The following is a 27749-nucleotide window of genomic DNA, read 5'->3' as shown; positions in this document are numbered from 1 at the left end:
CCAGGTGGTCGCTTCAGGACCAACCCCAGTCATTCCCGGCAGGAACCACGCCTGAGGGGCCGCAGCCTCCCCGCGCGAGACGCCCTAGCGGACTACACCGCGGCCGCACAGCCGAACCCAAGCCGGACATCACCGCGCAGGCGCCTCCGCCACGACCAACATGGCCGCCACGCGAGGCCTCGACCTGAGGGGCGCGGCCTGGCCGCCGCCAGCCAACGGGCGCGCGCGCCTGGCCGCAGCCAATAAGAAGGCAGCGCGGGCTCGGGCGCAGGGCGCCGCCGCCAGGGCTCTAGGCGCTGACTCCATGGCCGGCTTGCAGGTCCCGAACTCCGCCTCGGGCCAGGGCCCAGGGGGCCGCCGGAGGTCCTGGGCCGAGCTGCTGGGTAGGCGGGCGCGGCAGGCCGCGGGAGTGGGCAGCACCGGGCCCGGGACGGTTTCGCCGGTCGCCCAATCCCTTCCCGCCGGAACCTCCGCCGGTCTGATCCCGGGAGGCCGCGCCCGGGGGGTTGCGCGGGGCGGGCGCCAGGATGGGGCGGCGCGGCTGCCTCGGACCCGGCCCGGACCCGGCCCCGACCCCGACCCCGACCCGGCCCCTCCTGCGCCTGGGCCGACGCCCTCCGGCCCTGCCCGCGGGGCGCCCCCTGGTTTCCCGAGCGCCGCCTCCGCCGGCCGCCCTGCCAGAGCCGGGCCTGGGGTGGGCGGCGTGGGTCCCCTCAGCGCAGAGGCCGCCCCTCGCCAGCCTTCTCGGGCTCCCCTGACTCGGGCCCTCTTGGGCCGTCTTCCGCGGCGTCCGCGCTGGCGCCGTTTCCCTTAGTTTCCCGACACCTGCGCCCTGGGGAGGAGCCGCGGCCGCTCTTGGGAGGGTGTCCCTGGTGGGTTTCCCCGCGGCGTCCTGCGCGTCGGGCCCGGGACCCCGGGTGTAAACGGGGCTGTGATGGTTTGGAACCGACTTCTCTCCATAGCGGGAAGGCTCAAGAGGCAGAAATGCAATCCTGAAAGGGCACAGAAATTAAAGGACTCAGCCGTGCGCCTCCTGCGAAGCCACCAGGACCTGACTGCCCTGTTGCTTGAGGTAAGAGGAAGCTGGGGTCCGTCTGCGGACAGATTTGGGTTCGGGGTTTTTGAGCCCAGCCACGGCACAGCTTTCCTAAGAAAACACGCGAGGCGGCGGGCGCGGTGGCCTGGCCCGCAGAGGGGAAGGGTGGCCTGAGCCCAGGAGTTCTGGAACAGCCTGGGCAACAGGGTGAGAACCCGCCTCTTTTATTAAAAACAAAACAACAACAAAAAAAACAGGCCGGGCGCGGTGGCTCAGGGCTGTAATCCCAGCATTTGGGGAGGCCGAGGCGGGTGTATCATCCTAGGTCAGGAGTTCAAGACCAGCCTGGCCAGCATGGTGAAATCCCCGTCTCTACTAAAAATACAAAAAGTAGCTGGATGTGGTGGCGGGAGCCTGTAATCCCAGCTACTCGGGAAGCTGAGGCAGGAGAATTGGTTGAACCTGGACCCGGGAGGCAGAAATTGCAGTGAGCGGAAATCACGCCACTTGCAATCCGGTCTGGTTTACAGAGCCAGACTGTCTCAAAAAAAAAAAAAAAAAAAAAAAGCCCGGTGTGGTGGCTCACGCCTGTAATCCCAGCACTTTGGGAGGCCGAAGCGAGTGGATCACTTGAGGTCAGGAGTCCAAGACCAGCCTGACCAACATGGTGAAACCCTGTCTCTACTTAAAATATAAAAAGTAGTCGGGTGTGGTGGCGGGCACCTGTAATGTGCCCGAGGTTGCAATGAGGGAGATCCCGCCTCTGCACTCCAGCCTGGGGGACTTCGTCTCAAAAAAAAAAAAAAAAAAAAGCCCAGTAGGGAAGCATTACTTACACACAGCTTGTGTTTATGCACAGAGCTTGAATTTTTTTTTTTTTTTTTTTTTTTGAGACAGAGTCTGACACTGTTGTCCAAGCTGATGTGCAGTGGGGCGATCTCGGCTCACTGCAGCCTCCACCTCCCGGGTTGAAGCAGTTCTCCTGCCTCAGCCTCCTGAGTGACTGGGACTACAGGTGCACACCACCATGCCCGGCTAATTTTTGTATTTTTAGTAGAGACAGGGTTTCGTTATGTTGGTCAGGCTGGTCTTGACCTCGTGATCGGCCCACCTCAGCCTCCCAAAGTTCTGGGTTTACAGGCGTGAGCCACTGCGCCCGGCCTGGAACTTGAACTTTTTAAATGGAGTTCATTGTTTTGGATTCTAGGTAGAAGGTCCACCGTGTAAAAAATTGTCTCTCAGCAAATTGATTGACTGTGACAGTTCTGAGATCTATGCTAATCATTCTAGTTCCTTTATAGGTAAGTTACAGCTTCATTTTCTGTATTTTGAATTGCAGAAGAGTTTTTATATAGGAACTATGGTTTGCTAAATTAAGTAGAAATTTAAATTTCCTCAGATGATGGATTTCCACTTTGTGTGGTCACAAATTCTATGTGATGTTTTTGTGACTTGTGCTTGGGCGTCTTATGATGCTGTGTTTAAAAGCAGCGTTTGAGTCAACCTGCAACTCAGAAGCAGTAGGACCCAGAGTGTCCCTTGGAAAAACATGGGATATAGCAGCAACAGGGATTGCCCCTTGCTCGTTGAGACCGGTTGTGGTGTGCCCAGGAGAGTAGACGGGAAGGCAATTTTCTAGGTACCTCCTTCTCTCCCCAGTTTGAGAGTGGGAGATGGGGAAAGTTCTGGGTCAACAACAGTTAAGTTATTTTCTGATCCTTCACGTCTTTGTTATGTAATGACTTGTTTCTATTAAAATAACCTTCAGGCCGGTCGCGGTGGCTCAACCCTGTAATCCCAGCACTTTGGGAGGCCGAGATGGGCGGATCACGAGGTCAGGAGATCGAGACCATCCTGGCTAACACGGTGAAACCCCGTCTCTACTAAAAAATACAAAAAATTAGCCGGGCGCGGTGGTGGGCGCCTGTAGTCCCAGCTACTCGAGAGGCTGAGGCAGGAGAATGGCGTGAACCCGGGAGGCGGAGCTTGCAGTGAGCTGAGATCCCGCGACTGCACTCCAGCCTGGGCGACAGAGCAAGACTCCGTCTCAAAAAAAAATAAAAAATAAATAAAGTAGGCCGGGCGCGGTGGCTCAAGCCTGTAATCCCAGCACTTTGGGAGGCCGAGACGGGTGGATCACGAGGTCAGGAGATCGAGACCATCCTGGCTAACACGGTGAAACGCCGTCTCTACTGAAACATACAAAAAACTAGCCGGGCGTGGTGGCGGGCGCCTGTAGTCCCAGCTACGTGGGAGTCTGAGGCAGGAGAATGGCATGAACCTAGGAGGCGGAGTTTGCAGTGAGCTGAGATCCGGCCACTGCACTCTAGCCTGGGTGACAAAGCGAGACTCCGTCTCAAAAAAAAAAATAAATAAAATAAAATAAAATAACCTTCAGTAATAACGCTCCCTTGACCACTGAACACTGAATGTCATTGGCAAATGATACGGATTTTCACTGTTACAATTATATTTGAATTTCACAAATTACATATTATTCCAAGGATCCAGACTAGCCGCACAGATAAACCTTTGATTCATTAATTTTTCAGTTTGTTTTTTTCTGCGCGCACACACACACACACACACGCACACACACGCACAGTAAAAGCCTTGTAGATAAAAACAGACTTTCCCGTGGAGATACATTGGAAACAAACGACTAGAAATTGGCATGGTTGGCCGGGCACAGTGGCTCACGCCTGTAATCCCAGCACTTTGGGAGGCTCAGGCGTGCAAATTACCTGAGGTCGGGATTTGAGACCAGCTTGACCAACGTGGTGAAACCCTGTCTCTACTAAAAATACAAAAATTAGCTTGGTGTGGTGGCAGGTGCCTATAGTCCCAGCTACTCAGGAGGCTGAGGCAGGAGAGTTACTTGAACTTGGGAGGCGGAGGTTGCAGTGAGCCGAGACCCCTCCATTGCACACCAGCCTGGGCAACAAGAACAAAACTACGTCTTAAAAAAAAAAAAGGAATTGTCTGCTTTTTTTTAAAAAAAAAAAGGCCGGGCGCGGTGGCTCACGCCTGTAATCCCAGCACTTTGGGAGGCCGAGGCGGGCGGATCACAAGGTCAGGAGATCGAGACCACGGTGAAACCCCGTCTCTACTAAAAATACAAAAAATTAGCTGGGCGCGGTGGTGGGCGCCTGTAGTCCCAGCTACTCAGGAGGCCGAGGCAGGAGAATGGTGTAAACCCAGGAGGCGGAGCTTGCAGTGAGCCGAGATCGCGCCACTGCACTCCAGCCTGGGCGACAGAGCGAGACTCCGTCTCAAAAAACAAAAACAAAACAAAACAAAAAAAACATTCTGTTGCCCACGCTGGAGTGCAATCACGGTTCACTGCAGTCTTGACCTGGGCTCAAGTGATCCTCCCACCCCAACCTCTTGAGTAGCTGGGACTACAGGTGTGCACCACCATGCCTGGCTAATTTTTTTGTAGAGACAGCGTTTTGCCAGTTGCCCAGACTGGTCTCAAACTCCTGAGCTCAAGCCATCCGTTCACCTCAGCCTCCCACGGTGTTGGGATTGCAGGCCTGAGCCACTGTGCCCGATCTGTCTACTTTTCTACCGAGAATTTCATCAACAGTTGATGATTTCTCACATTATAATTTTAAGCTTCTATAATTATTGTAAATTTTTTTTTTTTTTTTTTTTGAGACCAAGTCTTGCTCTGTTGCCCAGGTTGGAGTGTAGTGGCGCAGTCTCGGCTCACTTCATCCTCTGCCTCCTGGGTTCAAGCAAGTCTCTTGCCTCAGCCTCCCGAGTAGCTGGGATTACTGGTGCCCGCCGCTGCGTCCACCTAATTTTTGTATTTTTAGTAGAGACGGGGTTTCACCGTCTTGGCCAGGCTGGTCTCGAACTCCTGGCCTCGTGATCCACCCTCCTTGGCCTCCCGTACTGTTGGGATTACAGGCATGAGCCACCGTCCCCGGCCTGTAAATGTTTTAACTTATGTGTTGATAATGTGTTTTTAGATTCAGTACATTACAAAAACAGGCACGTATTGCAGTCTCCAGTTTTTTGTGTTTTTTTTTGAGATGGAGTTTTGCTCTCGTTGTCCAGGCTGGAGTGCAGTGGCGTGATCTCGACTCACTGCAACCTCTGCCTCCCGAGTTAAAGCGATTCTCCTGCCTCAGCCTCCCGAGTACCTGGGATTACAGGCATGCACCACCATGCCTGGCTAATTTTGTATTTCTAGTAGAGAGAGGGTTTTACCATGTTGGTCAGGCTGGTCTCAAACTCCCGACCTCAGGTGATCCACCCGCCTCGGCTTCCCAAAGTGCTTGGATTACAGGCGTGAGCCACCGAGCCTGGCCTCCAGTTTTTTGTTGTTGTTGTTGTTGTTGTTTTTTTTTTGAGACGGAGTCTGGCTCTGTCGCCCAGGCTGCAGTGCAGTGGTGCGACCTCGGCTCACTGCAAACTCCGCCTCCCAGGTTCACACCATTCTCTGCCTCAGCCTCCCGAGTAGCTGGAACTACAGACATCTACCACTACACCTGGCTAATTTTGTTTTTGTATTTTTAGTAGAGACGGGGATTCACCGTGTTAGCCAGGATGGTCTCGATCTCCTGACATCGTGATCCGCCCGCCTCAGCCTCCCAAAGTGCTGGGATTGCGGCGTGAACCACCGCACCCGGCCCAGTTTTTTTAAGCAATTAGTTTTGGCTTGGCGTGGTGGCTCACACCTGTAATCCCAGCAGTTTGGGAGGCCAAGGTGGGCAGATTATGAGGTCAGGAGTTAGAGACCAGCCTGGCCAACATAGTGAAACCCCATCTCTACTAAAAATATAAAAAATTAACTGAGCATAGTGATGCATGTCTGTAATCCCAGCTGTGTTGGAGGCCGAGGCAGGAGAATTGCTTGAACCTGGGAAGTGGAGGCTGCAGTGAGCCGAGATGGCGCTGTTGCACTCCAGCCTGGGCGACAGTGCAAGACACCATTGCAAAAAAACGAAAAAGAAAAAATTTTGGAAGGCAAATAAATTAGAAAATAGCTTATTGGCATTGCCTGCTTCCAGGTTGCTGACCATTTCTCACTGTATTGAACGCAGACCAGTGGCTGCTCGGGAGAATGGTGGCTGCTGCAGGCTGTTAGTGAGGTTCCACTCGGTGGCCTGTGGACTGAGCACAGCTGTGACTGTACCTGCCTACCAGGTACATGTCAGAGCACTGGGAAATCCCTGCCTGATTTTCACACAACCATCAATGTGAGTCAACAGGAGCAGGGTTATCTCTGAAGTAATTGGAAAAACAATGTAATTGAAAGAGCCTGCTGGAGTTCTCGATTGTGCTCCTTTGGAAAAAGATGATAAAGTTCTTGGTCAGAATGTATTCTTTACCTTGCTTCTTTTGTGTCGTGGGAACGTAACGAATACGAATGCGTAACTCTGGGTTCGGGTGTTGCCACCAGTTTTATTGTGCGCTGCTTGGGTCATCAAATTCTAATTTTTATCTCACGTTTTTCCCTTTGTATCTATTTTCCCCCTTTAAAAGGCATTTTTTGTGCGTGTGCTGCATCTTAAAATAAGGCATTTTATTTTATTATTTTTATTTATTTATTTATTTTTTTGAGACAGAGTCTCGCTCTGTGGCCCAGGCTGGAGTGAGTGGCATGATCTCAGCTCACTGCAAGCTCTGTCTCCCGGGTTCCCGCCATTCTCCTGCCTCAGCCTCCCGAGTAGCTGGGACTACAGGCACCGCCACCACGCCTGGCTAATTTTTTGTATTTTTAGTAGAGACGGGGTTTCACCATGTTAGCCAGGATGGTCTCGATCTCCTGACCTCGTGATCTGCCCGCCTCGGCCTCCCGAAGTGCTGGGATTACAGGCGTGAGCCACCGCACCCGGCCAAAAATAAGGCATTTGAAACAGCAAGTCTTTGGTTTTAGATTTTGTCTCATGTGTTAAGAGAAAGCTGTGGTTTTGTTTTGTGTTTAAGGCTCTACTTTGCAGGATCAGGCCTCAAGGCTGGGGGTTCCCGTGGGTGTTCTCTCAGCCGGGATGGTTGCCTCCAGCGTGGGACAGGTCTGCACAGCTGCAGCGGAGACCAGTCACCCTGTGCTGCTGACTGTGGAGCAGAGAGTAAGACACCAGCCAGGATGAGGAGACCTGCCCATTGTTACTTTTAAGCTGGTTGGGAAAACAGGACATTTCTTTAATATTGTTTCAGGTAATCTGTTTTTTAAAAAATGTAATCTGTCTTTTCAGAAGAAGCTGTCTTCCCTGTTAGAGTTTGCTCAGTATTTACTGGCACACAGTATGTTCTCCCGACTTTCCTTCTGTCAAGAATTATGGAAAATACAGGTAAATTTGAGATTGCAACTCTGGCTCTCCAGTGTTCCAGGCAATGTTCTGTTGATCGAGATGGAGGCAACAGAGTACCTGGGTTTTCTCGGGAATTCTGCCGAGCTTCTCATTAATTACAGAGAGTGGATGAAAAAGGGTTTAGAAATCATCTGTGGATTGGAAAGAAAGTACCTTCAATTACCATTTTTGTCACTATTTACCTATCATTAGTAACTAGTTTATTAGAATAAAATATATTATAAAACATGTTTAGCCTTCTTGGGTTTATTATTATTAAGAATTTTCCAGGGCAGTATAGTAAACTATTAAAAAAAAAAAAGTATGTAATTTTTTTTCAGAGACAGGGTCTTGCTATATTGCCCAGGCAGGTCTTGGACTCCTGGCATCAAGCAGTCCTCCCTCTTGGGCCTCCCAAAGTGCTGGGATTGCAGGGATGAGCCACCATGCCCAGCCTAATGATAAAATATACAAATGATTCTTACCTGCTCTTTTTTGAAGCATTTTGAACTTAGTAGAATTATAGACTTTCGATGAATGGAAAGAATGCAAAACATTTGGTAGTACTAAACGAAATTAGTAAATACACAGAAAAAGCAAAGAACCAAGGTGATCATTTATTCACCTTGGTTCGTCATTTTTTTCCTATTCTTTTTTCTTCTTCTTTTTTTTTTTCTTTTTTTTTTTTGAGATGAAGTCTTGCTCTCTCGCCCAGGCTGGAATGCAGTGGCGCCATCTTGGCTCACTGCAACCTCTGCCTCCTAGGTTCAAGTGATTGTCTTGCCTCAGCCTGCTGAGTACTTGGGACTACAGGCGCCCACCACCACACCCAGCTAATTTTTTGTATTTTTAGTAGAGATGGAGTTTTACTGTGTTAGCCAGGGTGGTCTCAAGTATCCTGACCTCATGATCTGCCCACCTCGGCCTCCCAAAGTGCTGTGATTACAGGTGTGAGCCACTGCGCCTGGTGTTTTGGGTTTTTTTTTATATTTTTGAGACAGGGTATTGCTCTGCTGCCCAGGCTGGAGTGCAGTGGAGCGATCTTGGCTCAGTGCAACCTCTGCCTCCCAGGTACAAGCGATTGTCCTGCCTCAGCCCCCTGAGTAGCTGGGATTACAGGCACGTGCCACCATGCCCAGTTAATTTTTGTATCTTTAGTAGAGATGAGGTTTCACCATGTTGGCCAGGTTGGTCTTCAATTCCTGACCTCAGGTGATCTGCCCATCTTGGCCTCCCAAAGTGCTGGGATTACAGGCGTGACCCACTGTCCAGCCTTTCCCATTCTTTTATCCAGCATACATTATAGGGTTCATTAGATTTTTCAGTTACTGCTTTGGTCCCTGCTCTCATTGTCATCTAGCTGGGGAAACAAGCCACTAAATCCACAAGAAGTGCGATGCTACAGGTGCTCACAGGTTTACGAAGAAGATAGACATGCCTATCAGATTGGAGAGTTAGGGAAGCCTTCCTGCACAGACTGAAGAGTGTGAGTTAGGGGGATGAGAAGGGGAGGCCACAGGGAGATCAGGGCACTGTGACTGGGACACAGTGTTCAGTGAGTGGCACAGGGTCTGAGCTACATGGAGGGTTATCAAATGGGAGAGGGTTGAGTGAGAAAGACAAGGGACACGCACAGGGCACACTGAAGGCTGACCTTTGTCGTGGCAGCTACGAGGAGCCAGTGAAGGCTTCTGAAGGAGCGATTGTCATGTCAGGTGTTTGTAATACTGTGTTGGCTGCAGTGTGGAGAAAGAGTTGGAAGTAGGCTCCACTGGAGCCCCGGCTGAAGCAGTAGGAAAAGGGAAGGAGAAGCAAGTGTTGGGCAATGGTATGTGCGTGCCCAAAGGCCAGGGGGTTTGAAAACAAGGACAGTTTTGTAAAAAACGATGTATTTCTTTTTTTTTCTTTTTTTTTTGAGACGGAGTCTCGCTCTGTCGCCCAGGCTGGAGTGCAGTGGCGCGATCTCGGCTCACTGCAAGCTCCGCCTCCCGGGTTCACGCCATTCTCCTGCCTCAGCCTCCCGAGTAGCTGGGACTACAGGCGCCCACAACTGCGCCCGGCTAATTTTTTGTATTTTTAGTAGAGACGGGGTTTCACCGTGGTCTCGATCTCCTGACCTTGTGATCCGCCCGCCTCGGCCTCCCAAAGTGCTGGGATTACAGGCGTGAGCCACCGCGCCCGGCAAGGCTGAACATTTTGTAGGAAAATGCACGCATAAAGGACTCAAACTACTGTTTTTTTTTTTTTCCAGAATTCTTTGTTGCTTGAAGTGGTGTGGCATCTTCATGTACAAGGCATCGTGAGCCTGGAAGAGCTGCTGGAAAGGTAGCGTACTAACGATGATTCGGTGTTACTGTTTTTGCAATCTAGTCTAGTATAAATTATATTTCATAAGCCCAAAATCAGATGGGTTTCATTTTTGGCTTTGAAATATAATTTATACTAGACTAGATTGCATTGCATATTTATACTAGACTAGACCTGGAGGAACTGTTGTTTCATTATTTCAAGAGAACATCTGTGTTTTTTTGTGTGTGTGTTTTTTTTCTTTTTTATGTTTTTTTTTTTTTTTCTGAGACAGAGTGTCACTCTTGTTGCCCAGGCTGGAGTGCTGTGGCACAATCTCGGCTCACTGCAACCTCCGCGTCCTGGTTTCAAGCGATTCTTCTGCCTCAGCCTCCCAAGTCGCTGGGAATACAGGCGCCCACCTCGTCACCCAGCTGGTTTTTGTTACTATTTATTATTTTTTTTAGAGATGGAGTCTCGTTCTGTCGCCCAGGCTGGAGTGCAGTGGCACAATGTCGACTCACTGCAACCTCTGCCTCCCGGGTTCGTGCCATTCTCCTGCCTCAGCTTCCCAAGTAGCTGGGACTACAGATGCCCGCCACCATACCCGGCTAATATTTGTATTTGTATTTGTTTTTTTTTTTTTTTTGAGACAGAGTCTTGTTCTGTCTCCCAGGCTGGAGTGCAGTGGCACGATCTCGGCTCACTGCAAGCTCCACCTCCTGGGTTCACGCCATTCTCCTGCCTCAGCCTCTGGAGTAGCTGGGACTAAAGGCACCCGCCACCATACCCGGCTAATTGTTTTGTATTTTTAGCAGAGACGGGATTTCACCATGTTAGGCAGGATGGTCTCGATCTCCTGACCTCGTGATTCGCCCGCCTCGGCCTCCCAAAGTGCTGGGATTACAGATGTGAGCCACTGTGCCTGGCCAATGTTGGTATTTTTAGTAGAGACAGGGTTTCACCGTGTTAGCCAGGATCTTGATCTCCTGACTTTGTGATCTGCCCGCCTTGGCCTCCCAAAGTGCTGAGATTACAGGCGGGAGCCACTGTGCCTGGCAATTTTTGTTATTTTTAATTGAGATGGGGTTTCGCCATGTTAGCCAGGCTGGTCTCAAAGTCTTGACCTCAGGTGATCCACCTGCCTTGGCCTCCCAAAGTGCTGGGATTACAGGCGTGAACCACCTTGCCTGGCCTTTTTTTTCGTTTTGAGGTGGAGACCCACTCTGTCACCAGGCTGGAGTGTAGTGGTGTGATCTGGGCTCACTGCAACCTCCACCTCCCAGGTTCGAGCAATTCTGCCTCAGCCTCCTGAGTAGCTGGGACTGTAGGTGTGTGCCACCACATGCAGCTAATTTTTGTATCTTTAGTAGAGACAGGGTTTCACCATGTTGGCCAGGATGGTCTTGATTTCTTGACAGTTCTTGGATTACAGGCATGGGCCACCATGCCCAACCGGAATAATATTTTTTATTTCATTTTTTTGAAATGGAGTTTTGCTCTTGTTCCCCGGGCTGGAGTGCAGTGGTGTGGTCTCGGAACACTGCAACCTACGCCTTCTGGTTTTAAGCGATTCTTCTGCCTCAGTCTCCCGAGTAGCTGGGATTACAGGTTACCCGCCACCACGCCCGGCTAATTTTTGTATGTTTAGTAGAGATGGGGTTTCTCCATGTTGGCTAGGCTGGTCTTGAACTCCTGACCTTGGATATGCCTGCCTTGGCCTAGAGCAAAATTTCATCTCAAAAAAAAAAAAGAAAGAAAAACCTGCTGCCTAGGATATACGCACCTAATCTCAGAGCACCAAAATCTATGAAGCAAAAATGGCCAGAATTAAAGGGAGAAATAGACATTCCAGCAATAATCATTAGAGATTTCAATACCCCCCTTTCAGTAATGGATAGAACAAGTCAGATTAAGAATGATACAGGCTGGGCGCAGTGGCTCAGGCCGGGCACGGTGGCTCACATCTGTGATCCCAGCACTTTGGGAGGCCGAGGCGGGTGGATCACGAGGTCAGGAGATCGAAACCATCCTGGCTAACACAGTGAAACCCCGTCTCTTCTAAAAATACAAAAAATTAGCGGGGCGTGGTGGCAGGCGCCTGTAGTCCCAGCTACACGGGAGGCTGAGGCAGGAGAGTGGCGTGAACCCAGGAGGCGGAGCTTGCAGTGAGCCGAGATTGCACCACTGCACTCCAGCCTGGGCGACGGAGCAAGACTCCGTCTCAAAAAAAAAGAATGATGTAGAAGTTGAATGCTACAAACCAGCTGACCTGACTGACTGTGGAATACTCCACCGAGTAGCAGAATGCGTATTCGTAAGTTTAAATGGAACAGTCCCCAGGATAGAGCATAAGGTTTAGGCCAAGGCCAGTTGCGGTGGCTCACGCCTGTAATCCCAGCACTTTGGGAGGTCAAGGCAGGCGGATCACCTGAGGTCAGGAGTTCAAGACCAGCCTGTCCAACATGGTGAAACCACGTCTCTACTAAAATTACAAAAATTAGCCAGGCATGGTGGCAGGTGCCTGTAATGCCAGCTGTTCAGGAGGCTGAGGCAGGAGAATTGGTTGAATCCAGGAGATGGAGGTTGTAGTGAGCGGAGATTGTGCCATTGCACTCCAGCCTGGATGACAAGAGTGAAGCTGTCTCAAGAAAAAAAAAAAAGATTCAGGCCATAAAACAAATAGGAATACATTTAGAAGGGTTGAAATCATTCAAAATATGTTCTCTAACCACAAATGAATTTAATTAGAATCAGCAACATAAGGGAATTGGGAAAATCCACAGTATTTGGAAGTTGAACAACATAATGGGTCAAAGAAGTCGAAAGGGAAATTAGAAAATAACTTGAGCCTGGGCGAGGTGCCTCACACCAGCCGTTCCGGGTGCGGCGACTCACACCAGTCATCCAGCACTTGGGGAGGGCAAGGTGTGGGACTCCTGAGCCCGGGAGTGTGAGTCCAGCCTGGGCAAAGTAGTAAGACCTCCAGCTGGGCGTAGTGGTCCGCACCTGTTGTCCCAACTACTCAGGAGGCTGAGATGGAAGGATTGCTTGAGCCTGGGAAGTTGAGGGTGCAGTGACTGTGATTGTACCGCTGCACTCCAGCCTGGGTGACAGCAAAAAACTGTCTCAAAAAAAGAAATTGAGACATATGGCTCAGCTGAATCCCCTGATGATGGGACTGAGTTGAGCCATCGGTCTGTCTGTGTGTGTCTCCAGCCATCCCGACATGCATGCCGTGGGAGCATGGCTCTTCAGGAATCTGTGCTGCCTTTGTGAACAGATAGAAGCATCCTGCCAGCATGCCGACGTCGCCAGGGCCATGCTTTCTGGTACGTTCATGACAAGACGCGGGTTTTTGGGTAAGACTCATTTTGATCTGTGATAATGCCTTTTACTCTCAAGTGCTCTGGGAGACAGAACAGCCTCTCTCCCTGTGGCCATGGGGAGAGGGTCCCCATGGACACGGCTCCCAGTCTTAGCCTGTTGTGGGTTCACATTGAACTTGACTGGTGTGGAAATACTAAGTTGGCCCATTGACATGTGTTTAAGTGTTTCCATGGACCTTTCCCATAGAGTGACCGCAGCTGCTGCTGCCCTCTGAAGCAGCAGGCCCCTGCTTTGCCAGTAATTCCTTTTTTTTTTTTTTTTTTTTTTTTGAGACAGTCTCCTGCTGCTGCCCAGGCTGGAGTGCAGTGGCATGATCTTGGCTCACTGCAAGCTCCGCCTCCCAGGTTCAAGTGATTCTCCTGCCTCAGCCTCGTGAGTAGCTGGGACTGCAGGCATGCGGCACCATGCCTGGCTAACTTTTTTTTTTATTTTTTGTAGAGACGGGGTTTCATTAGGTTGGCCAGGCTGGTCTTGAACTCCTGACCTCGTGATCCACCCGCCTTGGCCCCCCAAAGTGCTGGGATTATAGGCGTGAGCCACCATGCCTGGCCTTCCTGAGGAATGATATTACGAGAAAAACTTGGGACTGTAATGTTCCCCCATAAACTAAGAAGGTGCTGAGAGACCGAGAATGGCTCGGACCAGTCCAGCCTGACGAGGACGTACACTCAGTGCACTCCCGGATGGCGGCAGGACAGCCCTAGAGAGCTGCCCCACCCCCATCTCGAAGGTGCATTTAAGCTCAATTTCCGGCTCTTTGCCTGCTGTGTTTGAGTGATGAGACTCTTTTCCTTGGTGAGATTTCATATCCTCTCTGGGATATTTGGGTTCTCAGGGACACCTGCTGGGAGACCCATCCCACTACAAATGACGCCTACTAATAAAAATTAGGCTGGGTTTGGTGGCTCACACCTGTAATCCCAGCACTTTGGGAGGCTGAGATGGGTGGATCACGAGGTCAGGGGATCGAGACCATCCTGGCTAACACGGTAAAACCCCGTCTCTACTAAAAAATACAAAAATTAGCTGGGTGTGGTGGCGGGTGCCTGTAGTCCCAGCTACTCGGGAGGCTGAGGCAGAGAATTGCTTGAACCCGGGAGGCGGAGGTTGCAGTGAGAGCGATCGCGCCATTGCACTCAAGCCCAGGCGACAGAGGGAGACTCCGTCTCACAAAACAAGAAAGGAAAAAAATCTTCCTATAAATTTGTTCCCTTTCAAATAGAACTGCAACAGGAAAGCATCTGGCTCATCTAAGGGTTCTGATTGGGTCTTGTGAATGCTAGTGTGGCTGTGGTCAGGTGAGCAGTAACTTCTGTAAGGTTCCTCTCAGGCTAGGAGCTGCTCACAGGGGTCCTGGTGGGCCCAAGCCGTATGCTCCTCTGAAGTGGATGGTCTGTGCCGTTGACAGTTGCTTGGAGACCACGATGTTCATAAATACTTTGGTTTTGTGGTTTTTCAGATTTTGTGCAAATGTTTGTTTTGAGGGGATTTCAGAAAAACTCAGATCTAAGAAGAACTGTGGAGCCTGAAAAAATGCCGCAGGTAGGAGGAAAAGTCAAGTGAAGAGTTTGGAGAATCGGCCTCATGAAAATAGACTGCAGCTTGTCCTTATTCCAACTGTTGAAATATATCTATGTGTCTCTCTTTTGAAACATGCGGTTTGCAGTATTTATGGGGTACATGTGATACTCTTATGTGCATGGAGTGTAATGATCAAGTCTTTATATAGAGTATCCATCACCTCCGGTGTGTATCCTTTCTGTGTGTTGTCAACATTTCAAATATTACAGTTATTTTGAAATATACAATCAGTTGTTAACTGTTGCCGCCTCACTGTGCTGTGGAACATGAGAACTTCTGTCTAGCTGTATGTTTGTACCCGGTGACCAACTCTCGTCATTTCCCCACCACATATACCCTTCTCATCTCTGGTGTCTCTCATTCTACTCCACCTCCACAAGATCCGCTTTTCAGCTCCCACATACGAGTGATAACGTGCAATACTTGTCCTTCTGTGCCTGGCTTATGTCACTTCACATAATGGCCTTCAGTTCCATTCCTGTTGCCGCAAATGACAGGATTTCACTTTAAAAAAAGAGAATAGCCGGCCGGGCGCTGAGGCTCACGCCTGCAATCCCAGCACTTTGGGAGGCCGAGGCGGGCGGATCACAAGGTCCGGAGATCGGGACCATCCTGGCTAACACGGTGAAACCGCTTCTCTACTGAAAAAAAAAAAAAAAAATACAAAAAATTAACCAGTCGTGGTGGCAGGCACCTGTGGCCCCAGCCACTCGGGAGGCTGAGGCAGGAGAATGGCGTGAAACCTGGAGGCAGAGCTTGCGGTGAGCTGAGATTGCGCCACTGCACTCCAGCCTGGGCGACAGATCCGCCCGCCTCGGCCTCCCAAAGTGCTGGGATTACAGGCTTGAGCCACCGCGCCCGGCCTGACATTTCTATACTGCAGTCTGTGGGCTTTGTTTGAGGAAGTCTGTTTTATTGTTACCATGAGTTGTTCCCTGAGTAGCGGTGTGCTTTAAGCCCAGGAGATGTGAAGAAGGGAAATGGACAGTGGCACCTTCTCACCGTCTTCTGGCTCTAGAGGCATCAAGGGTGAAAGTCTTTAGTTCCATAGCCCAGATTCAAGGCGTGTGCTTCCTCTCTCCACTGAAGTACTGCAGCAAAACTCTGTGCCTGTGAAAGCCAGTGTCCTGCCCAGTCCTAGGCTCACAGCCTCAGGCCATGCTGAGAGCAGCCTTAGGGTAATTCCAGAAAGTTCAGCCTTCTGACTCTGTCTGGGTCCCTTCATTGTTGGGATACTTTCTAGACCTATGAAGGTTTTTAATTTGTAAAGTCCGTTTCTTAGAGTAACAAGTAATAATTCCTTGTGTGATGCAGGTATCACACAAATTACAGAAAAGTACCACGTGATGGTAATTCACATTCTATTCTGACAGGTCGCGGTTGATGTACTGCAGAGAATGCTGATTTGTAAGTTAATTGCCCTGTGGCCCAGACTGTAAATGACTTAGTTTGCTTATCAGCAAGTCTGTCCGTTTTCTGCCTTTCCATTTGAGGTGTTTCTCCCCCATATGTTTCACTGTGTAGAGTCCTGGTACTGGAATGCCCTTGTTTTGGTTGTAATTTGGTGTGGATTTACCTTCCCATTCTTACTCTGGTTTCCAGTTCCTAGCGGCTTTAGATTTAATTTTCAGAGCTGTGAAGGGATACCATGTTAATGTGTGGGTAACAGGGAAGCGTTTTATTGTCTGTGTTTTGATTAATGGCTTCCAGATTGTAGACGTCTTGATGGATGTGGGCCCTCTGGAGGACTGGAAGTGGGTCCCATGTCCGAAAGCACTTGGGGATTGTTTCTGGGGGGCTGCCACTGTATGCTGACATCTGTTTTCTGTTCCTGGCTCTGTCGTCAGTTGCACTTGACGCTTTGGCTGCTGGAGTACAAGAGGAGTCCTCCACTCACAAGACCGTGAGGTGCTGGTATGTTCTTGAGGGTGGCCTGCCTGAGTGTGCTGCAGGGGGGTTCCTGCCAAATTAAAGAGCCAAGACATTTTAAACACCTCCAGAGCTTCGGCAGCCCACTCCTGAGCACACTTCCTCTGCCGGTTACGATAACGTGCGTGAGGAGGAGGCGACCGTGGGAAAGCCCTGGGAATGCTCCGGTCAGCCTTTTCCCCGTGAGGACGAGGTCGGAAGGTGTGCCCGCTGCAGGATCCTGTTCCGCCTCTGGAAGTCCTGTACCAGTGCTTTGTCCCGCTCACTGTGACCTCCTCCCCTTTGTGGAGTCTCCCCTTGCTCCTCCTCCCCTGGGTGTGGTCCCGGCTCTAGAGCTTGCCCTGCCTCTCAGCGCCCCACATTTCCAGAACACACGGCAGCCGCACCTCTACAGACTCCCGCTGCCTGCCCTCCACAGGTCCTGCTCAGATTCACCAGTAGGCAAAGCTTGGGCCTATTTGCTTTTTCTCTCCACGGCCCTGTGGAGATGTGCGGAGACCTCTATAGGTGGGGAGGCGGAAGCTGAGGAGTGGGGCTGGGTGGAAGGTGGACGTCGGGGTTTGGTGGAAATGGGGCTCTGGGGTTTGCTTCCCTCTAATGTGGTCAGGGGACCTTGAAGTGAAGTCTTGAGAAACCCGTAGAATTCCCCACCGTTTCCAGGCCTTGTAAGAAATCAGTAGAATTCCCCACCGTTTCCAGGCCTTGTCAACCTTCTTATTCTTTAATTAATTTGCTCCTTATTTCGCATCCCTCACAAGTAACTGTTTAACTGCTCAATTAAATGTGTTGTACCATTTGGTACTTTTAGTGGAACAGTGAATAAAGCACTGTGTGATTTTCTGAATGTTTGTGTGCATCAGTTAGCTTAGGCTGCTGTGACAAAGTGCCAGAGACTGCAGTGTGGATGCAGGTGTGTTTCACAGCGGTGGAGGCTGGAAGTTGGAGGTCAGGGTGCCCCCGAGGTTGGGTTCTGGTGAGGACCCTCTTCCTGGCTTGCAGGAGACCTCCTTTTTCTGTGTCCTCATGAGGTAGAGAGGGGAGAGCAAGCCCTCTGGTGTCTTCTCCGGGCGGTTATCTCATCATCACCTAGGCCTTCTCAGCACCCACCTGGAGAGGCTGGGCTTCAACAGAGGAACTTTGTGGGGATACAGTTTAGTCTGTGGCAAGGGCTTTTTAAAATAATCTGCATGATAAGATTACTCACACTGATGTCCTGAGCGGCAGATAACAACCACTGACCTGCTGCTTTTTAAATTTTGTAATTAGTTGCCAATAATTTATTTTTGAGACAGAGTTTTGCTCATGTTACCCAGGCTCGAATGCAATGGTGTGATCTCTGCTCACCGCAACCTCTGCCTCCCAGGTTCAATCGATTCTCCTGCCTCAGCCTCCTGAGTAGCTGGGATTACAGGTGTGCATCACCATACCTAGCACGAGCCTGTAATTTTGTATTTTGTATTTTTTAGTAGACACGGGGTTTCATTGTATTGGTCAGGCTGGTCTCGAACTCGTGACCTCAAGTGATACACCCACCTGGGCCTTCTAAAGTTCTGGGATTACAGGCATGAGCCACCGTGCCCAGCTGGACCCTTGATTTTCTTACCTGGGGAGTCGGCTTAAAGTACCCCTTGCTGGTTGCAGGTTGTAAAGCCTCAGGGGGTCTGGGCTGGGCTTTGGTGGTCTGTATGGGCCTACTGGGGTATAGCAGGCTAATAGACCTCAAGTGCTCTTGCCACCTGGCTCTGTGACCCTATTCCCCCCTAGAACGTCCTGTTCTCTCACACAGATGGCCCAGGAAACTGTAGTCCCATCCATTCCTTCCTCATCTTCATGGACAGAGCTGGCCTCAGCCCCTGTTGTGACTGCAGTGTTTGAGGCCCTGGTGTGCTGAGCTCTTCTCCTCGCAGGCTTGGCACGACCCTCTGGGGGAGTTCCGTTTTGCAGAGAGTGCCGCTGAGGCCCCGTGGGGTTGGCTTCTGCTGCTCCACTCCTGGGTGCGGTGCAGCCTGCCCTTCCCAACCTGTTTCCTTCTGCTTGCTTCCGCTGCTCTGCTCCGTGGGCTTCGCCATTGCCTTGTCTCCTTTATCGTTGAATTGCCACCTCCTTGGATTCAGTTTCACATCCATGGTTATAGTGGCCTGGCCAAGAAAGCCCCTTCCTTCCTTAAAGAAAGGGCGAGGGCCGGGCGCGGTGGCTCACGCCTGTAATCCCTGCACTTTGGGAGGCCGAGGCGGGCGGATCACGAGGTCAGGAGATCGAGACCATCCTGGCTAACACGGTGAAACCCCGTCTCTACTAAAAATGCAAAAAATTAACCGGGCGAGGCGGCGGGCGCCTGTAGTCCCAGCTACTCGGGAGGCTGAGGCAGGAGAATGGCGTGAACCCGGGAGGCGGAGCTTGCAGTGAGCCGAGATCGCGCCATTGCACTCTAGCCTGGGCGACTAAGCGAGACTCTGTCTCAAAAAAAAAAAAAAAAAAAAAAAAAAGAAAGGGCGAGGCCGGGCGCGGTGGCTCAAGCCTGTAATCCCAGCACTTTGGGAGGCCGAGACGGGCAGATCACGAGGTCAGGAGATCGAGACCATCCTGGCTAACACGGTGAAACCCCGTCTCTACTAAGAAATACAAAAACTAGCCGGGCGAGGTGGCGGGCGCCTGTAGTCCCAGCTACTCGGGAGGCTGAGGCCGGAGAATGGCGGGAACCCGGGAAGCGGAGCTTGCAGTGAGCTGAGATCCGGCCTGGGCGACAGAGCGAGACTCCATCTAAAAAAAAAAAAATAATAATAAAATAAATAAATAAATAAATAAATAAAGGGCGAGCCTGGGCCAGGCGCAGTGACTCACGCCTGTAATCCCAGCACTTTGGGAGGCCGAGGCGGGCAGATCATGAGGTCAGGAGATCAAGACCATCCTGGCTAACATGTGAAACCCTGTCTCTACTAAAAATACAAAAAAAAAAAAAAAATTAGCTGGGCATGGTAGCAGGCGCCTGTAGTCCCAGCTACTCAGGAGACTGAGGCAGGAGAATGGTGTGAACCCTGGAGGCGGAGCTTGCAGTGAGCCGAGATCGCACCACTGCACTCCAGCCTGGGTGACAGAGGGAAACTCCGACAGAGGGAAACGCTGTCTAAAAAAAAAAAAAAAGAAAAAGAAGGGGCGAGCCTGAGCCACAGTTTGTGCTGGGATCGATGAGTGGCGTGCAGGGCACCTTCCCTTTCCTGAACCCTCTTTCTGCTGCATTGGCAGGTTCGGCGTGTTCAGTGGACACATGCTCGGCAGTGTCATCTCCACAGATTCTCCGAAGAGGTTCTTCAGTCACACGTTGACTCAGATACTCACTCACAGCCCTCTGCTGAAAGGTGGGCCCCGAGCGGAGGCTGCTCAGTTGCTGCCCAGTTTGGGGATTGTTGTTGCGCTGTTGCCTTGGTAACGCTGACGGGAGATGCCAGGAGCTCTGGGACCTCAAGCAGAGATTGGGTCCTGAGGTGCCTGAGATTGTTACTGAATATCCTTTCATCTGAAAGGAACAGATTCTTATAAGAAAATTCAGAACTATGAGTGGACAAAATAATTGTCACTAAAATAGAAATACCTCTTTTTTTTTTTTTTTTTTTTTTTGAGTCGGAGTCTTACTTTCCCAGGCTGGGGTGCAGTGACACAATCTCAGCTCACTGCAATCTCCGCCTCCCAGGTTCAAGCAATTCTCGTATCTCACCCTCCCAAGTAGCTGGGACTACAGGCACCAGCCACCATACCCGACTAATTTTTTGTATTTTTAGTAGAGGTGGCATTTCACCATGTTGGACAGGCTGGTCTCAAACTCCTGACCTCAGGTGCTCCGCCCAGCTCGGCCTCCCAAAGTGTTGAGGTGTTGGCATTACAGGTGTGAGCCACCGCACCCAGCCTAAATTAGAAGTATCTTTTTATTTATTTCTTTATTGGAGACGGAGTTTCGCTCTGTTGCCCAGGCTGGAGTGCAGTTGTGTGATCTCGGCTCACTGCAGCCTCCACCTCCCGGGTTCAAACATTCTCCTGGTTCAGCCTCCCAAGTAGCTGGGATTACAGGCGTGTGCCACCATGCCTGGCTAAATTTTGTATTTTTAGTAGAGAGGGATTTGACCATGTTGGCCACGCTGGTCTTGAACTCCTAACCTCAGGTAATCCACCCGCCTCGGCCTCCCAAAGTGCTGGGATTACAGGCATGAGCCACTGTGCCCAGCTGCTGTCTAGTCTTTTAAAACTTGGTGTTTGGGTATGCACCTTCTGCTGGAATACCTGATCACCCAGCACAACTCACATTATCTTTCTGCTGGCTGCCCTTGCCTTGCTGGGACTGTGTGATGGTTCTCAACTAGACTGGGTGTCACGTTTGATGGCCTGGGCATCGTCTGCCCAGTAGGTGTCCTGTCACCCATGTATGACAGACTGTTTCCGAGATTCCACTCTTACGAGTGGGGCCAAGATGGACACTTTGAGCTTTCTCTGTGTCTGGCATATCCCCAGGGTAGATGCTCAGGCAGGAAGTGGGTGACAGGTGGAGGACGAGGGATGCATGGATGGCTCCCGACAGGTGCTGTGAGGTGCTCGGGGCTTTGTCATCACTTGGCCGAGCTGAGCTTCCTTTGAACAGCATCCCCACCATAATTGGGTTGTTGACAGTTATTTTATCCCCACCATGATTGGTTTATTGGCAGTTTATTTTATTTTACGTATTCATTTTTTTGCTTTTGAGACAGAGTCTTGCTCTGTCACCCACGCTGGAGCGTGGTGGCGCGATCTTGGCTCACTGCAACCTCCGCCTCCCAGGTTCAAGCAGTTCCCTGCCCGAACCTCCCGAGTAGCTGGAATTAGAGGTGCCTGCCACCATGCCCGGCTTCTTTTTGTATTTTGAGTAGAGACAGGGTTTCACCATCTTGGCCAGGCTGGTCTAGGCCTCTTGATCCACCCACCTTGGCCTCCCAAAGTGCTGGGATTACAGGCGTGAGCCGCCGCTCCCAGCCTTATTGACAGTTTAGAAGCAGGAAGGTTGAAATGCAGTTGGTCCGTTGGGAAATATTGATTGTGAATATGACAAAGCATTACAAGTAACTGACTGGGCTTGAGAAACAGAATTGATGATAGAACAAATAGGCAACAAACAGGGAGATGGTGAACTTTAATAATTGAAAAAGTACATATTAATATCTGTTTTCACACTGAAGCTTTGAAATACAACTTTTTGACCAGGAGCAGTGGCTCACGCCTGTAATCCCAGCACTTTGGGAGGCTGAGGCGGGCGGATCATGAGGTCAGGAGTTCGAGACCAGCCTGGCCAACATAGTGAAACCCCGTCTCTACTAAAAATACAAAAATTAGCAGGGTGTGGTGGCAGGCGCCTGTAGTCCCAGATACTCGGGGGGCTGAGGCAGGAGAATCACTTGGACCCAGGAGGTGGAGCTTGCAGTGAGTGGAGATTGTGACACTGCACTCCAGGTTGTGCAACACCGCGAGACTCCATCTCAAAAAATTTTTAAAAAATAAAAAAGTATCTGGGTTATGGTGGCACACGCCTGTGGTCGCAGCTACTTGGGAGACTGAGGCAGGTGGATTGCTTGAACCAGGGAGGTTGAGGCTGTGGTGAGCACTGCACTCCAGCCTGGGTGATAGTGAGACCCTGTCCAAAAACAAAACCCACAACTTCTTGATCTCTGACTTGAAGTTTTTGTCTCTTTCTCCCCACGCAGCATCTGATGCTGTTCAGATGCAGAGAGAGTGGAGCTTTGCGCGGACGCACCCTCTGCTCACTGCACTGTACCGCAGGGTGAGTGGAGGTGGTGTGAGACCTGCTGCCGAGCTCGTGGTGGGGGATTGAGATCTGCCGAGTCCGTGTCACGCTGCCTGCCGAGGACGGCACATCGGGAGGTTCAGGGATGTCTAGTGAGACATGGCTGTCCTCATTGAGGCCACCGTCGGTTCAGGAGACTGAACTTGTCCGTTGGGCTGAGCACCTCCTCCTTGAGATAAGGAGGATTCTTTCCAACCGGTGCTGAGCACGGTGAGGGGGAGACGTCACGGTGAGGGGAGAGACGTCGCGGTGAGGGGGAGACGTCACGGTGAGGGGAGGGACGCCGCGGTGAGGGGAGGGAGGGACGCCGCGGTGAGGGGAGGGACGCCGCGGTGAGGGGAGGGAGGGACGCCGCGGTGAGGGGAGGGAGGGACGCCGCGGTGAGGGGAGGGAGGGACGCCGCGGTGAGGGGAGGGAGGGACGCCGCGGTGAGGGGGAGACGCCGCGGTGAGGGGAGAGACGTCGCGGTGAGGGGGAGAGACGTCGCGGTGAGGGGAGAGACGCCGCGGTGAGGGGGAGAGACGCCGCGGTGAGGGAGAGACGCCGCGGTGAGGGGAGAGACGCCGCGGTGAGGGGAGGGAGGGACGTCGCGGTGAGGGGAGGGAGGGACGTCGCGGTGAGGGGAGGGACGTCGCGGTGAGGGGAGAGACGTCGCGGTGAGGGGAGAGACGCCGCGGTGAGGGAGAGACGCCGCGGTGAGGGGAGGGAGAGACGCCGCGGTGAGGGGAGAGACGCCGCGGTGAGGGGGAGAGACGCCGCGGTGAGGGGAGGGACGCCGCGGTGAGGGGAGGGAGGGACGCCGCGGTGAGGGGAGGGAGGGACGTCGCGGTGAGGGGAGGGAGGGACGCCGCGGTGAGGGGAGGGACGCCGCGGTGAGGGGAGGGACGCCGGGGTGAGGGGAGGGAGGGACGCCGCGGTGAGGGGAGGGAGGGACGCCGCGGTGAGGGGAGGGAGGGACGCCGCGGTGAGGGGAGGGAGGGACGCCGCGGTGAGGGGAGGGAGGGACGCCGCGGTGAGGGGAGGGAGGGACGCCGCGGTGAGGGGAGAGACGTCACTGTTGAGCTGTCACAGCTCCACGTGTTACTTTGCAGTGGGAAGTGAGGGGGCTGCGGTGGCTACTGGCTGGGAGGGAGGTGAGGGGTCATCTGTCCCACACTGGTTTGCTTTGATACTGAAGGGAGCGGACACTTTTATTTCAGCTCTTTGTGATGCTGAGTCCAGAGGAGTTGGTTGGCCATTTGCAAGAAGTTCTGGAAACGCAGGAGGTTCACTGGCAGCGAGTGCTCTCCTTAGTATCTGCACTGGTTGTCTGCTTTCCAGAAGCGCAGCAGCTGCTTGGAGGTGAGCCTTCACGAGAGCCGGTGGTGCTGGTCAGAGTGTGTGGGGGTGTGATTTGAGCACTGCTGTCAGCAGAGTCCCAGCTGACTGTGGGTGAGCCTCTCAGTGAAGCCCTTCCCTACCTGCCCGGAACCTGTAGTGCCTCATGTCCATGGAATGGTCCTCGTTGGACACTTCCGTAAGCACTGACTGCTGCTCTGACAGGCCAGAGTGCACTGCTGCTTCATTCAAGTCTCTAGTGGTTTGTGCTTGACATGCTGTGATTGCTGTCTAGTCTTTTAGAACTTGGTGTTTGGGTATGCACATTCTCCTACTGGAATACCTGATCACCCAGCACAACTCACATTGTCTTTCTGCTGGCTGCCCTTGCCTTGCTGTAACTATGTCATGGTTCTTAACTAGACTGGGTGGCGCGTTTGATGGCCCAGGCATTCGAGAGCTGCCAGCTGGACAGCATGGTCACTGCGTTCCTGGTTGTGCGCCAGGCAGCACTGGAGGGCCCCTCTGCGTTCCAGTCATATGCAGACTGGTTCAAGGTAAGTGACCTGCCACTCAGCTACCTAACACCTGATCTTCCCAGAAGGCCTGGGAGTGGAGACCATGCTGTCCCTACCTGACACTCTGTCATGAGAGTGAACAGTCTTGCTGTCAACTTTGCCAAGTGGCCTCAGCAGATCTTCCTCTGTGTGTGCTGAGGGGCCTGGATCCTCCCTGTTGGGGCCTTGGCCCCTTTCCCTGGTTTCTGTCTCACTTACTTGATGGAGCCTCCTACTGTCTTTTATAAGAAAATTAGTGAAGTCAAGCCTGGACACCATAGGGAGACCTCATCTCCACCAAGAAACACCAAAAACACACACAAAAAAACAAAGAAAACTATGCAGGTGTGGTGGCAGATACCTGTGGTCCTAGTTAGGAGGCTGAGATGTGAGGATTACTTGAGCCTGGGAGATCAAGACTGCAGTGAGCTGTAATTGCACCACTGTACTCCAGCCTGGGTGACAGAAGGAGACTCCATCCCAAAAAGAAAAGAAAATTAGTGAAATTAGGAAAGGGGGACACAGACGTGGCTGTTGATTTTTGCACATTATACAGTGTCTCTTATTTTCCCTTTTTTTTTTTTTTTTTTTTTGACACGGAGCCTTCCTGTGTCACTGAGGCTGGAGTGCAGTGGTGCAGAAAGCTCACCTTCTCGGCTCACTGCAACCTCCTCCCCCCAGTTTTAAGCAATTCTCCTGCCTTAAACTCCTGAGTAGCTGGGATTACAGGCGTGCGCTACCACGCCCGGCTCATGTTTGTATTTTTAGTAGAGACAGGGTTTCACCATGTTGGTCAGGCTGGTCTCTAACTCCTGACCTCGTGATCCACCCGCCTTGTCCTCCCAAAGTGCTGAGATTACAGGCATGAGCCACCGCGCCCAGCCTTTCCTCCTTTTCTTTTTTTGAGACGGAGTCTCATTCTGTCACTCATGCTGGAGTGCAGTGGTGCCATCTCGGCTCACTGCAACCTCTGCCTCCTAGGTTCAAGCAATTCTCCCGCCTCAGCCCCCAGAGTAGCTGGGGTTACAGGTGTTCGCCACCACACCCGGCTAATTTTTAGTAGAGATGGGGTTTCATCATGTTGGCCAGGCTGGTCTCAAACTCCTGACCTCAAGTGAACCGCCTGCCTCAGCCTCCAAAAGTGCTGGGATTACAGGTGGGAGCCACCACACCCAGGCTTACGTCTCTAGTTTTCATGTAAGTCCTGAAACAAGTACTTCCCTTCTTCAGTGGTATCATGTATTCTTCCTTTTTCTTTTTCTTTTTTTTTTTTTTTTTTTGAGATGAAGTCTCACTCTGTTGCCCAGGCTGGAGTGCAGTGGCGCAATCTCCACTCACTGCAAGCTCCTCCTCCCGGGTTCACGCCATTCTCCTGCCTGAGCCTCCTGTGTAGCTGGGACTACAGGCGCCCGCCACCAAGCCTGGCTAATTTTTTGTATTTTTAGTAGAGATGGGGTTTCACCATATTAGCCAGGATGGTCTCGATCTTCTGACCTCGTGATCCACCCACCTCGGCCTTCCAAAGTGCTGGGATTACAGGTGTGAGCCACCGTGCCTGGCCTCTTCCTTTTTCTTTGGAACACACACAGTGTTCTCTCTGACAGAAGTTTATGCAGCTGTTCCCAAACCTGAGTGGGCATTAGACTCGCCTGGAGGGGGCTTTGGAAATACAGATCCCAGGGCCCATTTCAGACTGAGTCTGAGCTGAGACCTCAGGGATCCCTGGGCAACCCCTGTGCAAACCCCCAGTTCATGTCGGGAGTTGGGTGTCTTTGAGACATCAACTGTGAAGGGCACTCATGGTTACTCTTTTAGTGCTTGTAAGTAAAGTTTCCATTTGAAGGGTTACTTTTTTGTAGAAGTTTTGGGTTCGGACCAGGTACAGTGGCTCATGCCTGTAATCTCAGCACTTTGGGAGGCCTAGGCAGGAAGATTGCTTGAGCCCAGGAGTTCAAGATCAGCCTGGGCAGCACAGTAACACCTCAGTCTCTACAGAATGTAACAGTTAGCTGGGTGTGACGGTAAGCACCTGTGGTCCCAGATGCTTACGGGCTGAGGCAGGATGATTGCCTGAGGCTAGGTGGTTGAGGCTGCGATGAGCTGGAATTGCATTACTACACTCCAGCCTGCGAGACAGAGCAAGACTCTGTCTCAAAAAAAAAAAAGGATTCAGTTTGCCTGCCATCACCACCTTGGTGAAGTAGTTGCCTCTTTGTAGGAGTCTCAGCTCCCTGAAATTTTAAAGAGCCACGTGCCTGCATAGCCATCATGACTGCTAGTGCCTGCTCCTCCCTGGGGCCTTCTGAGGAGGTGAGGCTGCACAGCAGGCTGAGCCGCATCTGTTCGTATTGGGAGAAGGTGGGGATTGGTGTGGTGTCAACTCACTTTTATTCCTTAAAGTTCCTTCTCACCTGCCCTCAGGCTCTCCCCAGCTCTGCCGAGTTGGCCTGGGGCTTCCACTAAACTAAGAGGAGAGGCATTTGCTCTGTCCTTAGTGAGGTGCTGAGAGATTTGTGCCAGAGTCCACCTGGTGCTCAGGTCACGAGTTCACGGGTCTCCCAGGTCTCTCGTTCCTCAGTTCCCACGGCGACAGTTGGGTCCACCCTGGTGCTCAGGTCACAAGTTCACCGGTCTCCAGGGTCTCTCGTTCCTCGGTTCCCACGGCGACAGTTGGGTCCACCTGGTGCTCAGGTCACAAGTTCACCGGTCTCCAGGGTCTCTCGTTCCTCGGTTCCCACGGCGACAGTTGGGTCCACCTGGTGCTCGGGTCACAAGTTCATGGGTCTCCAGGGTCTCTCGTTCCTCGGTTCCCACGGCGACAGTTGGGTCCACCTGGTGCTCGGGTCACAAGTTCATGGATCTCCCAGGGTCTCTCGTTCCTCGGTTCCCACGGCGACAGTTGGGTCCACCTGGTGCTCGGGTCACAAGTTCATGGGTCTCCAGGGTCTCTCGTTCCTCGGTTCCCACGGCGACAGTTGGGTCCACCTGGTGCTCGGGTCACAAGTTCATGGATCTCCCAGGGTCTCTCGTTCCTCGGTTCCCACGGCGACAGTTGGGTCCACCTGGTGCTCGGGTCCTGAGTTCATGGGTCTCCAGGGTCTCGTTCCTCGGTTCCCATGGCGACCGTTGGGAGAGGACACTCTGGAGTGCTGTGTTGATGGTGCTGTTTTGGTTTTGTTTGCTTTTTTTTTTGTTTGGTTTTGTTTGCTTTTTCTTTTACCTTTTCAAATCAACTTTATCAAAATATAGTTGAAATGAAATAAAATGTATCCAGTTTAAGTGTACCATTGAATGAGGTTTTTTGTTTGTTTCTTTTTGTGTGTGTTTTTTTTTTTTTTTTTTTTTTTTTGAGACGGAGTCTCGCTCTGTTGCCCAGGCTGGAGAGCAGTGGCGGGATCTCCACTCACTGCAAGCTCTGCCTCCCGGGTTCACGCCATTCTCCTGCCTCAGCCTCCCGAGTAGCTGGGACTACAGGCGCCCGCCACCTCGCCTGGCTAATTTTTTGTATTTTTTAGTAGAGACGGAGT

The 27749-nt window shown here is 51.8% G+C and overlaps 1 protein-coding gene across 50 annotated transcripts in view; it reads left to right on the top strand.

Annotated features, from left to right (window-relative positions):
• Nucleotides 1-270: 270 nt before the first annotated feature.
• The window catches only part of FANCA (FA complementation group A), a 74191-nt gene continuing 46712 nt past the window's right edge, over nt 271-27749 (top strand). For 44 of the 50 annotated variants that reach the window (XR_012429422.1, XR_012429424.1, XR_012429421.1 and 41 more), the window contains exons 1-14: nt 271-383; nt 963-1072; nt 2244-2337; nt 6977-7119; nt 7246-7341; nt 9593-9666; nt 12847-12959; nt 14477-14559; nt 15972-16005; nt 16446-16512; nt 19771-19883; nt 22248-22324; nt 23548-23689; nt 24089-24222. Coding sequence is in view for 31 of the 50 variants with exons in the window: in XM_074028084.1 (XP_073884185.1) it covers nt 305-383; nt 963-1072; nt 2244-2337; nt 6977-7119; nt 7246-7341; nt 9593-9666; nt 12847-12959; nt 14477-14559; nt 15972-16005; nt 16446-16512; nt 19771-19883; nt 22248-22324; nt 23548-23689; nt 24089-24222 (1359 nt within the window). In the remaining 19 variants the exon portion in view is untranslated. Of the gene's footprint in view, nt 384-962; nt 1073-2243; nt 2338-6976; nt 7120-7245; nt 7342-9592; nt 9667-12846; nt 12960-14476; nt 14560-15971; nt 16006-16445; nt 16513-19770; nt 19884-22247; nt 22559-23547; nt 23690-24088; nt 24223-27749 lie in introns of those variants that run through there. The other 6 variants (XR_012429411.1, XM_074028089.1, XM_074028088.1 and 3 more) reach the window with 3 other exon arrangements.

This window comes from Macaca fascicularis, chromosome 20, assembly GCF_037993035.2.
Source record: "Macaca fascicularis isolate 582-1 chromosome 20, T2T-MFA8v1.1".
Taxonomy (NCBI): Eukaryota; Metazoa; Chordata; class Mammalia; order Primates; family Cercopithecidae; genus Macaca; species Macaca fascicularis.
Note: the sequence above shows the minus strand (reverse complement) of the source record. Positions and strands in the feature narration are given on the sequence as shown.